Genomic DNA, 12,852 nt, shown 5'->3' on the forward strand with positions numbered 1-12,852 from the left:
TCCATCATAGCAAATGATCAAATGAAACATGAAATCTTTTTAGTGCAAAATAATAATACAAAATTATATTTGGAAGCACTTTGTTTTAAGCACAGCTAAACACAGCTGTAACCTGATAACATCTTTTTTCTTACATATAGATTTAGTACTTTTACAATAAAGTATTACATTTCAATCACTGACCAGCTCAGCTGTCACCTATCAAGTAATATAATCCATCCTTTGCTTTCCATGTCTGTAGCCTTATTTTTATTCTGGCTGATAAAAATGTAACCTGTTGTCTAGAAAATATAAAGAATTTAGACATTACTTATTCAGCAACAAAATCTATCCAATTTCCCAATTTCCTAGTTTGCGTAAATATATATACACTAATTCTATAACAAAGCTTTCACATTTGTGTAGCATTCCTGCTTTCTGAACATTTTCATTGACAACATTTCATTCACATTTCATTTTCATTTCACTTTCAGCTTGAGCTATGAATATTAACAACAATTACTTCTTCCTTCCTCCTGCCTGAAGCATGGATTTATTGTCTAGTAGTCTATGTCATCCCAGTCAATCTCTGAACAATATAGGTACTGTATCTTGTTAATGATGCATCTCCATTCTCTACATCTTATTTCCCCATCTTTTTCCAACAATCGGAGTTCTCTTCGGGTTTGTTTTCATTTTTTAGCATCTATTCCCAACTGCTCTAAACAATAAACAACATAAAAATTACTGTGCAAACACCAAAAATGTATTTAGCAAGTCTAAGTAAGTTTAGCTGTGACATATTAATTCAGTTACTGAATAAGCAGCATAACAACTTACATAAATTTACACAGATAGTTCCTCTAAGCAGGTTTATCAGTGATAATAAGCTCCTAAAAATATTAGATTGTCATTTCTAGATGGTCATTTCAAATTGCAATCATCCATGTTCAGACATGCTTATTAATCCAACAGAACCGCATTTTTATAGTTTAGTTTTGTACACAAAAATCTTCATGTTCTTTAAAATGCACACATTCAATCAGATTTAAAGCTCAGCCAAAGCAGGATTGATTAAAGGAATTTTAAAGAACGCACTGTTCATAGTCCTAAACAGTCTCTGTCTCCATACCTGAGACAGAGTTAATAATTACTACAAAATTTCTTCTGTTATATGAAGTAGCATCATGGTCACACACAGAGCATTTGTTCAGTTGGTTGGCTTGCCATGTATGACAGTCTTGGTGTTTTCAACTCATATCAAATGAACCCAGGCTTTCTACGTTATCATGCTGTGACCTGCTGATCTAAAATAAAAAGTACATATCTAATCTGTAGTGTTTGCAAGTGACATCACTGTATATTAGAAATTAATTCCACCAACACATTTGTTTTCACTGATGTTTTATCCCATATTCCTTCTGTTTCCCCTTTATTATAATTATTTTATCATTAAGTAACAGTGGATGCAACTATGATCTTAGAACATCCAATTTCAAGGAACTCACAGTTTTAACTTAGATTGACTCAGAGTAATGAGCAAACATGGTACGGTAGCTCATAAAGAAATATAGATCTATATAATTCTTGTAGTATTTTCAAATTGAAGTATTAGCTTCTTGTTAACATGAAATGGGATACATAGATTCGATTTCCAGTAACATTACTTACTTTCTTCCCTCAACTTGTTTAATTCCTGTATTATATCACTATACACATAGGATAAAAGCTCCTCTTGGGATTTTGTTCCATCCAAATAATCTGAGGAAGAAAAAGGAAAAGGTGTTAATGAGTTCTATGCCAGCTGTCTGTAACAGCAACTGGCAAAGTTTTCAGTATTCCTATAGATGCCATCAGAAGAGATGAAAAAAATTAAAACCAAGAACAGCAACTCCCTTTTTCTTCTTCCCCAAACTCGTTTTACATGTTAAAAACCAATGTAATGGCAAAGTATTCTAGTTAATAATTAATTTACAATTTTTTGTGGTATAAAAGTCTTCATAAGGGTAATGGTAATTATGTGAGGACAGTGGAGCAATGGAATAATTTGGCAAAAATGTTTCTGTGCAGTAGAACATTTCAGATTCCTCAGTTTCAGCCTTTGAGCAAGTCACAGAAGAGCACTGCACTTCTTATTCTTACTGCACAGCAACAAGCAGTGTGCTAACGATGAAGGAGCCACCCTTCCCTCTGGCCCCCACTCCAGAAGCAGGTAGTCCAAGAGCCGTACAGCTTCGAACATCACACAAACTTGTGGCAGTGCCCCAACAGCTGGCCCAGCTTTGACACTTCTCATGCAAAACTGATGACCTAGTGTGGACAGTCAGCACCTAGAGCATCTTCAGCTTATTACAAGACTTAACCAGGACTTCAGTTTTGTTCTGAAGAACTCTGCCAGTCCATCAGCTATCGTCTCAGAAGCTTCCTATTTAGACATACGCACATTATCTTACGAAGTTATCTTGTTAAGGGGACTTAATTAGTGATCAGAACATTTCTATTTTTTAACTTCCTAATTTTCATTTTTAAATAACAAAACCAAAACCCTGTAGGCTTGAAGTATAAACCAATAGCAAGGTCAAAACCTACTGTCTAAGAGCTACAAAAACATTTGAAGAAGATTTTGTCCCATTTAAAAAAACACCCAATTTAACAAAAGCTGCACAAGTGCCACAGTTATAAATTTTTTAAGTTTAAAATTAAAAATACCATACCAACTTGCATACTTGCATTCTCTTCCAATTCATTTTTATATTTCAGATACATAGGCCACACGTGTCCATCGAAGTATCCCGGTGTATCTGCTGGCTGATAGACTCTGGTCCTACACAAAAATACATACATCTCCCCATGTATGTTTTATATTTTCCCCTAGTGTCAGCTGGTTAAATAACAGCTTTTATCCAAAATAAAAAAGGTAAGGCTGGCTGTATTTTTGCTGGAGCAAAGGAGGCTCCTTTGTTCTAATTCAATCTGCGATATGAGCTTTTGCTGTCTTTTGCTATCTTACCTAGTTCTGCCAATCAAATCACATTTAAGACTAGGTAAAAGTTTGGGGGATTTTAATTATAAAAGGTATTACAGATAAATTAAACTGTATTGACACTATTATCAAAATAAGCTACTTTTTCCTCTTAGGTATACAGATTTCTCAAGCTTTAAATGACTAGTTGTTTAGTCTAGTCTCTTCCATTCAGGACACTAAAGTCTCAGCTGAGTTTACTGAGAAACCAAGAAAGTGGTATCAACCAAAGCCAACTGAATATAGGATTTCTTCACTCAGCTAGCAGATTCTGACTTTGTGTACATATATATTACTCCAATCACACAGTATTGCTCCAAATTTGGAGGCAAGTCAGACACCAGCTCAATAATCTAGATCAGATCCACAGTAAAATTAATGGACAGTCTGAACAAAACTGTACTAAACCCACACATGAACATCATTACTCTAAGAATAATCATCGATTAACTGTATTTAACCAAGAATAAGACTGCTTAGTATTTTTTTAACCATTTCTCATTTTAAACATGGTTTTACTCAAATATGCAATCAGTAATCTAAATAAATTATCAGGACAACAAATTCTCCTTTTAGTGTTTGTAAAGCACTTAATACTTCAATAACCATGCGCTCTAAAATAAAAACCAAATCCAACAAACCTAAAACAAACAAAGAGAGAAGAGATGATCTTAATAGCTTACATTCTGCAAACACTGAAGAAAAGCTAGTACAAAAGAACCGCTTCAGTTTAGGGGCTAGTGACTTTTTTTTAAACAATAAGTCAATAATCTTACCTCCTTCTCCTTTTGCACTCTTCATAAGGAAGGGTCAAAAAATATCTTCTATTCCATAGTTCATTAAGTGGCCTAAGATAATAACATATTTAGTTCCCTCTTCCATTTTAGGGTAGCTTTTAATTTACCAGGTTACATATTACTGCTTACTCATAATTGTAAAGGAGAAAGCCTTCAACAATCAAAATATAAACATTTTTCACATTGTCACATGTACTCTGTGGCTCTTCTGTCACAACACCTGAGCTTGCTGGGCTTTTAATCCAATTGCGAATACTGGTCACCATTTCATCCATATAGAGGGCATCAAGTACTAGATGAAAATAGAAAGTTAAACATCCCTTAAAACCAAAGAATAAAAGAAAAAAAAAAAGAACCCTTAAGTACCCCTATGTTAATCAGTAAGAATCAAATAATCTACATACAAATTTAAATGAAGGGGAACAGGATTATCCCCAAGATTTTATCAGTAGTTCTGTGTCTGCAACTGATGATTTCCTGAAACCAAAGTTTGCACCAGTATTGGGGTATTTCTATCGGGTGTAGTCTCTCTGGACTTTATGGCACCTAAAATTGCCTGAATTCACAGCTTTTAACTTCTTGACAGAAACTGCTCTCCGCTTCCACAAAACTTGTAAAAACTTACTAATCCTGAGACCTACACCCTTCTGTCAACTGTCAAAGGTGGGGAGTGGATGCTCAACATTTTTTGCTTTGGGTTTTTATAAGGTTCAGTGGGTGGGCATAGAGAGGGTTAAAGGAGCATGCCATACAAAGCAAAACAGCACAATGTAACACCTGGTTTTGTCTGTAGACACACAAGAATATACTGAGGAAGTACTGAAAGGTAGAAAGAAGGCGGCTTTTGGATACCGTAACAGCAAACACATTTTTAAAGAGCTTTTAAGAGCAGCATTAAATCCAGGTATTTGAATAGGGATGTCCAGTTTATCCCTCCAGTTTCACATTCCATTTACATGAAGTCTGGAAGTTGAGCCAAAGACTGCATAGCTGGTAATCACACGTTTTCAGGTACAACTGAATGGTCTGACCAATCTTCTCAGTAATACCTTTTGTGATCAGAAAGTATCAACAGATATTAGCTACTAACTAAGCAACTGTTTACCAGTAGGTATGACCTGACACAAAACACTGGCCTAAAGTGGACCTGGATCTAGACATCTCTAAGAATAAACTGAACCAGCATTAATCATTAACTTAAAAACAGATGTCCTTTATATGAGAACTGACATGAAATAAAGGTGTCAGGATAGACCCAAGTCTTGACTGATTTAGAAAACTCAGTAGTGACATCCCATGAGTTCACTAGCCAAAGTGAAATAAAAAAGGCCACCATTACATAGGAAGCGATGAGGTTAAGCTTATGCCAGTACTGCAAGCCAAGACTTTTAACTGAACATTACCATTTGCTACCAGGCCAGATACAAGTGAAGAAAAAGAGAAAAAGATTCAAAAGAGAAAAGGAAAGGTCAAGCATTAGCTTGAGGTATTTAGTAGTTAGGCGAGTTTTCTTATGTATCTCAGTGAACTGAAAGAAACTGAGCAAAGGATTGCTCTGAACCACTTGTTTACTGCCTTGCTCAGAAGGGAAGAGAGCAAGGGGATGGGGTAGAAGAAGTGTTGAAGCTCAGCACAACAATTTCAGTACAATGTTCAAAAACAGTGCATCAGAGTTACTGACCATCATACAGCTTAAATCCACGTTCATCTGTTTCTACTTCAGACTCTGGCTGAAGGGGAAAAAAATTTAATTTTTTCAAGGTTGCTTTTATGACCATGCTGAGAGATACATATTCTTTGGTTATAAACGTAAGGGTTATACAACTTTGTATCAAATTAATTAAATTTATCTTCAACATTAAACTGATGTAAACAACTGTTAAAACATGCCACAAAAACTTTATTTAATCTAGAACAACAAACACTCCATGTGACTTAAGTTCATTATAGCTTTACCTAAGAAATAAGAGCTCCTTCACCCTCCTTAACAAACACCCCCAACATCAACACATGTTTTGACTTGGGAGACAAAGAACTACTTATTGCTGTATGGGTGTAGGCTTAAGACAGTATCATTAAACTCATTAGCACAAAGGATCTTGAAAAATGCATCCATCATACACCCATTCCTTATTTTAAAAGGGTTTAAAAGGGTGGCAAAGAAGACAGTAAATTTCTTTTTGCTGAGTATATTCAGTGGTTTGGCCACTTAAATTTCAATTACTCCAGTGGTCATTTCATAGTTCTTATGAAATTAACAATATTTTAAGCAGCACCAATTTTAAAAGTTCATCAATAGGAAAACTGAAAAAAGACTTGACATCTACTCAGGCCTACTTTTACCTATCAGGTTTTTCCATTAAAACTGTTACCTTAAAGAAGTCATCTTGAGAGATTATATCACAGTTGGGAAGCATATTCTTAAGTTTTTCTGCTAGTGTTGTTTTCCCTCCATTTGTTACACTGTTAGAAAACATTGTAAAAAGTTCACCAAGGCAAAAACTAATCTTTTAAACATATGTACATGCTCACACATACATTTCCATATAGTTATATGCAAAGAAACAATAAAACTCCCCCCCAAATTTTAGTCACATCAAATACTTTCTACCTCTAGAAATTTGCTGGCACATTCCAACAGTTTTCAACAATCAGTACAGCAGATTAAGCAATGCCAAGAAAGATGCTAGAGATACCTGCTCCTGGGGTCTCCAACAGACATAGAACAATTTCTTAAGAGTTACAAGCTATAAAATTATACAATTATATGTTGCATTTGTAACCCAGTTTCCAAAAAATATGTATTCAGAAATAGAAATTATATCACTTCATTCTAAGAAGAAGACTAGTCTTAAGCTGCAGAGGAAATTTAATTTTGTATAACTTACCCTCCAAGGCCAATAACCAGTACTTTCATAGCTTGTTTTCCCCTCAGTTCTTCCTTTTTACTGTCAAAAACAATAGCCAGTGAAAAATCTTAATCCAGCAACAAGAAATGAACCATTGCATTAAGAAATACCAATTATAAAGATGATTTATTTTCTCTCCTGTTGTCCATAATTTTTCTTTTTGCAAAGGTACAGTCAGAACCTCAGCTGCTTGTTCTAATGCTAACAAAAAAACTGCAATATATATGCCCCATCATAAATTCCAATGTACTTTATTTTTGACAGTATTTTAATCATTTGAAAGGAACTCTGAGAGATTCAGTTCTAACGATATTAATACACAAGTTCCTAAAGAAAAGCACAATCACTAGCTCAAGCATTAACAATATAAAATAGACTAGGTAAACAGAAGCTGTGGTGGCAAAACAAACAAAATCATTAAGAAAGAAACAAGTGGCATGCTAAGGAGAAAGATGTTTTAAAATTTCATGAAAACTTGTAACCAAGAGTACGTTCAAAAACTGTTTTATGGCCCTGGTCTTGGCAGTGGAATATTCACTGTGTAATTCACCACTCCCTTTCTGAGGGCATTAACAGCACAGACCATACAAATCCTCCTCCTCTGCTCCACCAACATTAATTAATCTGGAAGCATTAGAACTACTGTAAGGGCAGTTTAAGCCATCCTAGCTGACTTAGTACTGAGGACTAGGTAGCACTTGATTTGCTTCAGAAAAGATCGAAGAGTAAACTCTAAAGGTTAATTTGTCCACCATATCCCTGTTGCTGCCACCATATCCCACCAACCCTAAGTACTAGAACACCTTCAGTAGTCAGAACTGTCAGGAAACACACTTCTGTCTTGCCCCAGCTCCTTCCCCTGAACTTTCTTCTGGAACAGGTGTTTGCAGAGTACATAGTGAACTATCCTGGAAAAATATTGCAGCTGAAAAACTGTTCTGCAAAGACAGAGGGGAAACAATGTTTGGTTTCAGCTGAACAAGCTCCCTCCAGTTCACTGTCTGGTTACCCGTGCCTGCAAAGGTCTGATGTAGCAGGACAGGTTGTAATAAGGCTGCTTCTGTTGGCAGCAGCCCTGATCTAGTTTTTTAAGCCAGTTTGTTTGTCAAACATCGTTTTCCATGAGCACACATCAATTTATAACTATTTAACCACATGCAAACACCTTTTTTTTCACCTGCTCCGTCCTCCTAGGTCACCCTTATGGAGGGGTAAGGCCTATGACACCTAAGACCTGAAAGGACTGAGCAGGCAAAACTCGCCCTGCCTCCAACAAACATGCATCTGTACTATACTTATAGGAAGAACAAACTTACAGGGCATCAGTATGAAAGCAAAACCACACCGTTTCTGTGAAAGTAAGCTTTAGACACATGTGGAGTCTCAAATAATAATATCATTTTGCATTTAGTGCCGTGACTGGAAGTTCAGTTGTTTCACAGGTCTGTAATATGATCTTTGCATACTTTCCAATGCATGGTTATGTTAAAAAAAAAAAAAAAAAAAAAACAAACCAACAGCAACAAAAGACATACCAACTAGCTCAAGTCATCACCCATATGATAGCCATCGCTTTCTAGTGGTGCTGCTTATCTACAGTAGTCAGCATTCGCGAGTTTTTTAAGTTAGTACACATTAGTTTTCTAAGAAAATTAAAACTTGCAAGTTCAATGATGCATTGCATGCTTATAGTACTGGTATCAACGCAGAGAGCAGACAGATGATCTGTTCTTAGGAAGTGATGATACTCAGGCTACTTAAAATAAGAAAAAGCTCTTTTCCAAAAATCATTAGTAAGGTTTGTGCTGCAGAGGATTACCCTTTGTCCCACAAAAGATGTTATGCAACAAACCGGGCAAACACGTTCAGCTTTGGATTTTAATATTATGTCACTGTCTATATGAAAATTACTCCCAGTCTACGGCAAAAAACAGCATTATAAAAAACCACACCAACTCTTCTGCCCCGCTGAGTAATGTTTAAAGCAAATTTGCCATAAATGCTTCAACACAGAAATCCTAAACCGTCTTGGGTCAATTTGGCTCTTTAAACAGAGCACAAACCCATGACACCGCTAGCACAGCATTCCTGCCACCCCATGTTTAAGGGCATACCGCGGCAAGGCTCCCACGCGCGGGGACACCCGCAGGTGCACCAGACCCGGACCGGGAATGTCTCTCACGGGTATCGAGCCCACACAGCAGGGCTGGCAGAGGTTCCCGGCGATGCGCGCCGCTCGCCACAGACGGCCGCACCTCCACCAGTTGCAGCTGCAGCACTTCACCGCCTCCGGAGTTCGCACTTAATTTCAACCACGCCGAGAGGGTGCTCAGAGCGCATCCGTCCGGCAGCAGGGCTCCGCACAGGCGGAGCACCCGCCTCCCACGTCCTGTGACGGGGCTGTCCGGGTCGCGCCCACCTCCGAGCCGGGGAGGACCCGCGCACAGAACACCCGAGCGGCGCTCCCGGCAGCCCCGGCCCCGCGGCCTCGGCGGCTCCCCCACCCCGCCGACAGGGAAGCGGCGGGGCCTCATCCCACGGCTCGCGCGCTGATTGGCCGCGTGCCGCCCGGGGCCGAGGCAGCGGCCGCGGGCCGCGGCCGCTGGGGGCGGGAGGGACCCGCCCTTCGTCCCGGCCCCTGCGCCTCGGCTCTTCCGCCGCCGCCGCGCCGTCCCTGGGCCTACCGGGGGCTCGCACCACCGCCTCTCACCGCGGGCCTGCGCCAGGCAGCCGATCGCCGTCGCGCCGCTCCCTCGTCCGTGCTTAGATCGGCTCCAGCCATGTCCAAGCCGCCACCTAAACCGGCCAAGCCAGGTGAGGGAAGGACGGAGCGGCCTTGCCCGTCGTCCCCGTGCGGGGCGCCACGCAGCCCGCTGCCCGCTGACACGTGAATGGCTTGGGTTTCGGGTCTGCGCTCCCGGGCAGAGCCTGGGCGAGGGTGGGAGTGGGCGCACAGCCGTCTTTCCTTTCCGGACCGCACCCTGCCGCCATGAACCTCAACACCGCAAGCTTGGTGCCGGCAAGGAGGGCTGTCCTTCCCGTGGCTGGAAAGCACCGTGGGGCTGTGCTCGGGCATCGTGTCTGGGCCGGACCCCGCGCCCGATCTAGCTCGGGGGCAGGTTGGCGAGTGCACCCAAATCGGAGCCATCGCCTGGGGACAAGGTCCCTGTCGCTGGGCTTGTGCGGAGCCCTCTCGCCCGGCCTTCCTCGTCTGCAGCAGGGAGCCGCAGTGCCCTGGCGTCGTGGCGCGCCCGGCCGGCAGCAGCCGTAGAGGAGCGGCTTGCGTAGCCTGAAACGCACAGGAAACCGTTCACCGTTTTAAGAAACAACACTGAAATACTCTGAGGTTTGCCTCGTGATTGCACGGATTAGCAATGTATTAACGCATAAAAATTAGTTTTATAGTATAGTCGCGTGCAACATTCTTCATCTTCAAGGATGGCATCTACTGTTTTCCCTTATAGGACTCCTGACAGCCAAACTCTTTGTGCTCTTTGAAATTCAGGCGTCAATGTGCACATCGCCCTTTCTAGTGCATTTAGTCATCGATGTGTACGGTTTTGCTCCTGTGGTTTTTTTCAGAAAAATTTACTGCAAAGCTGATTTTTAAAAGAAATTAGTAGCAACCAGTTAATAGTTTTTTCGAAAAATATATTGAGAAGCCATTGGAAGTTGCACAGTTTTAAATCTTAGAATAGAAGTGGCATCTTTCAGGTAAATATACATTCTTCTGTAAAAAATTTAACCATTAGCTTTAGAGCTTTGCGTTCTTTAAAGTAAAGAATTGATCTGGAAAATTTAATGGCTATTTATCATGTTTGTGTGTCATCTCTCAGTGTAATAATTTAAATTGTTACTTAAAAATTAAAAATTCACTGTGATTCTAATTAAATAGGTAAGACTAGTTGGTGTCTCCCAAAACAGGATTATCTGATCCCTAAATACATCTGAATTTCAATTTTCTTTTGCACTTGGAATACTATTTGAAATGCTGATGTAAAAAAATAATTAAATTCATAACCTAATTGAGTATTTTAACTAGACAGCTTACAAAACAAGCTTTTAATTTGAAGTCAAGTAAGTGTAGAAGTTTGGACCATTTAAACCATCAGTCTCAACCTGCCTGCAGAAGCAAAAGCTCTCTGGATGTAGTTCCATCCTCAGAAGTTCCTCTGCCCTGCAATTTGCTCAGCTTCTTTGAAAACAGCTTACTTTAAATGAAAAAGACAGTAATAAAAGCAGTGCTGTTGTGGAGCCTTATTGAAATAATCAGTACTGGGGAAATCTGCAGGCTTCTGAAAGGATGTGGTGTTTCACAGCTAAATATATGCGTGAAGAGTGGGATTTTCCCATGAAGTTGATAACTCAGTTTTCTGTTTTTCAATAAGATGAGTTAAATTTAATGTAAGATTCTTAAGGAGTTAAAGACTTGCCCTGCCTAACTTGCAGGAGCTCTCAGATTGACTCAGACAAGTTCCGTCTAATACTAGGTGTCTCTTCCCTAGTTTGATGGAGTCCAGTTTGCGGTGTGCTTGATCTGATAAAATGCGGACTGTTATCAAAAGGACAGCTTCCCTACCCCCACCATCCCTTTCCGTTCCGTTCAGTTACGTGACAAGCTGGTGGTGCTCTGACTTTTTTATGTAAGGTTATTTTTATGTCTAGTGAACTTGCTGAGCTGGTTTACCAGCAGGAGTGCTTGACACAGCAAAAGGAAATTTGTAGGAGAAGGAAGACAAAGAAAACAAGATTGTCTTGCTGATGACTTTCAGAGCTGATTAAGGGTAATAGAATTATTTTTTCCAAATTCCTAATTTTTGAAGAGAGAAAATTTTATGGCATCTGTTGTGTCAGCTTTTTCGAAGTAATTTTCTGAAAGAGATTGTCTTCTAGCATACTTCAAAATATCTCTGTAGTTGCATGTCTGACTGACTTCTGTATGATAACAGTTATGCCTTTGATACTTCAATTGAATTTCTTAGGGTTATAGATAGTTATTTAAAGACATAAATATAGGAACTGCATGTGGTGAAATAGTTTCTACAGCAGTGGAAGGCTGTCTCTTTTGGTGGCATTTAGACTGCATTTGCTAGAATGTCTTGGTGCCTTTGGTCAAGCTGTGTTAATTTTTCTTCACTGATCATTATTAGGTATCAAGTCTATAAGCTCTGTCAGGAATAGCAAGCCTGCTTGCATTGCTGGTGGATCACTACAGTTCAGGACAAAGAGAAGAGAAAACAAGACATTGGTTGCTGTAGTCCAATCCTATGTGTTTGGGAAATAAGAAGTGCAGATTGGACAGAGAAGGAAGGAAATATTTTGATGGTGGGGAAGTGAAAATACATCTTGAAATAAATATCCTTTTTAAAGCAGTGAGTCTTCACTGCTCAACTCAGGGATTTTGGACATTGCAGTTGGACAGTGCTTTAAAAATGTGGGAAAAAAGATGTGAAGGGGGAAAAACCAACTAGCTGTGGCACTGTCATCTTCTTCAGTACATGAGAGCATTTTTTCTGACAGTTTGCTTTTCTGTAAATCCTGTTGCATGCACAGCACATAAAGATTTCAGTTACAGAGAGATGGTTTTGACATCGACATATGTGAGACAACTGTGTTTGTCAACACTTGAGCTACTGTTTTGGGTGTGTAGTCAGCCCTTGGGTAAGGGGACAAGATTGTTTATAGAGGCTTTATAAGTGTTTTAAGTTCTAGTGTTTTGAGGCTTTTTTTTTTTTTTGAAAGAAGTGTTTTGCTTTCCTCTTGTAACTCTGTATTGTTACTATTTTCTAGCTGTATTTTTTTATTTAGACTATCAAAAATAAAAGGGAACGGAGTGGATGTTGAAAATAGCAGAAACATACTTTTCTGTCAGCATTATGCAAGAGTAGGGTTTCCCCTCCATCTTTTAAGAAATGTATTGTTGTCTCAAACTACATTATTCTTTGCAGAGTTCATATCATGTTGGATATTAATGCTATTTACAGAAGTTACTTATTAAGTCCTTTGAATTTGACGATTAATGGCTTCTGCTTAGTTGTCTGCTAGTTAAGCACTCTCTCCTTGAAGAGTGCTAAGTGATGACATCTTTTTGATTAGAGCCTTATATAGTGTGCAGCAAAAGCTTTTCAGGAGATGAAAAGGGTAT

The 12,852-nt window shown here is 39.4% G+C and overlaps 2 protein-coding genes across 3 annotated transcripts in view; one reads left to right on the top strand and one right to left on the bottom strand.

Moving 5' to 3' along the window:
• On the bottom strand, positions 1–9,220 carry NMRK1 (nicotinamide riboside kinase 1). Of its 2 annotated transcripts, none has more exons than XM_020584169.2 (9): positions 8,822–9,220; positions 6,687–6,746; positions 6,171–6,261; positions 5,480–5,528; positions 3,928–4,090; positions 3,778–3,849; positions 2,694–2,803; positions 1,651–1,740; positions 1–700 (listed from the first exon to the last, which is right to left on the bottom strand). In XM_020584169.2, the coding sequence occupies exons 2-9, from the start codon at positions 6,713–6,715 to the stop codon at positions 672–674; spliced, it is 633 nt and encodes a 210-aa protein (XP_020439758.2). In that variant the 5' UTR covers positions 6,716–6,746; positions 8,822–9,220; the 3' UTR covers positions 1–671. The 2 variants fall into 2 exon arrangements, with proteins under 2 accessions (XP_020439758.2, XP_010391363.3); XM_010393061.4 differs by having other exon boundaries at positions 15–1,286; positions 8,822–9,219.
• OSTF1 (osteoclast stimulating factor 1) overlaps positions 9,127–12,852 on the top strand; it is a 20,740-nt gene continuing 17,014 nt past the window's right edge. Inside the window, exon 1 of the mRNA XM_039566798.1 lies at positions 9,127–9,521. Within this exon, the coding sequence (XP_039422732.1) occupies positions 9,488–9,521 (34 nt within the window). The 5' untranslated portion in view covers positions 9,127–9,487. The remainder of the gene's footprint in view (positions 9,522–12,852) is intronic.

This window comes from Corvus cornix, chromosome Z (genome assembly GCF_000738735.6).
Source record: "Corvus cornix cornix isolate S_Up_H32 chromosome Z, ASM73873v5, whole genome shotgun sequence".
In the NCBI taxonomy this organism is placed as follows: domain Eukaryota; kingdom Metazoa; phylum Chordata; class Aves; order Passeriformes; family Corvidae; genus Corvus; species Corvus cornix.

What these genes read in the sequence shown, in the direction of transcription:
- NMRK1 (XM_020584169.2), bottom strand. Translation starts at nt 6,715, where the DNA reads ATGAAAGTACTGGTTATTGGCCTTGGAGG. An exon ending in CTGGTTATTGGCCTTGGAGG is followed by an intron (nt 6,262 to 6,686) that starts GTAAGTTATACA and finishes GTTTTCTAACAG; the next exon opens with TGTAACAAATGGAGGGAAAA. An exon ending in TGGATTTAAGCTGTATGATG is followed by an intron (nt 4,091 to 5,479) that starts GTCAGTAACTCT and finishes ATTTTCATCTAG; the next exon opens with TACTTGATGCCCTCTATATG.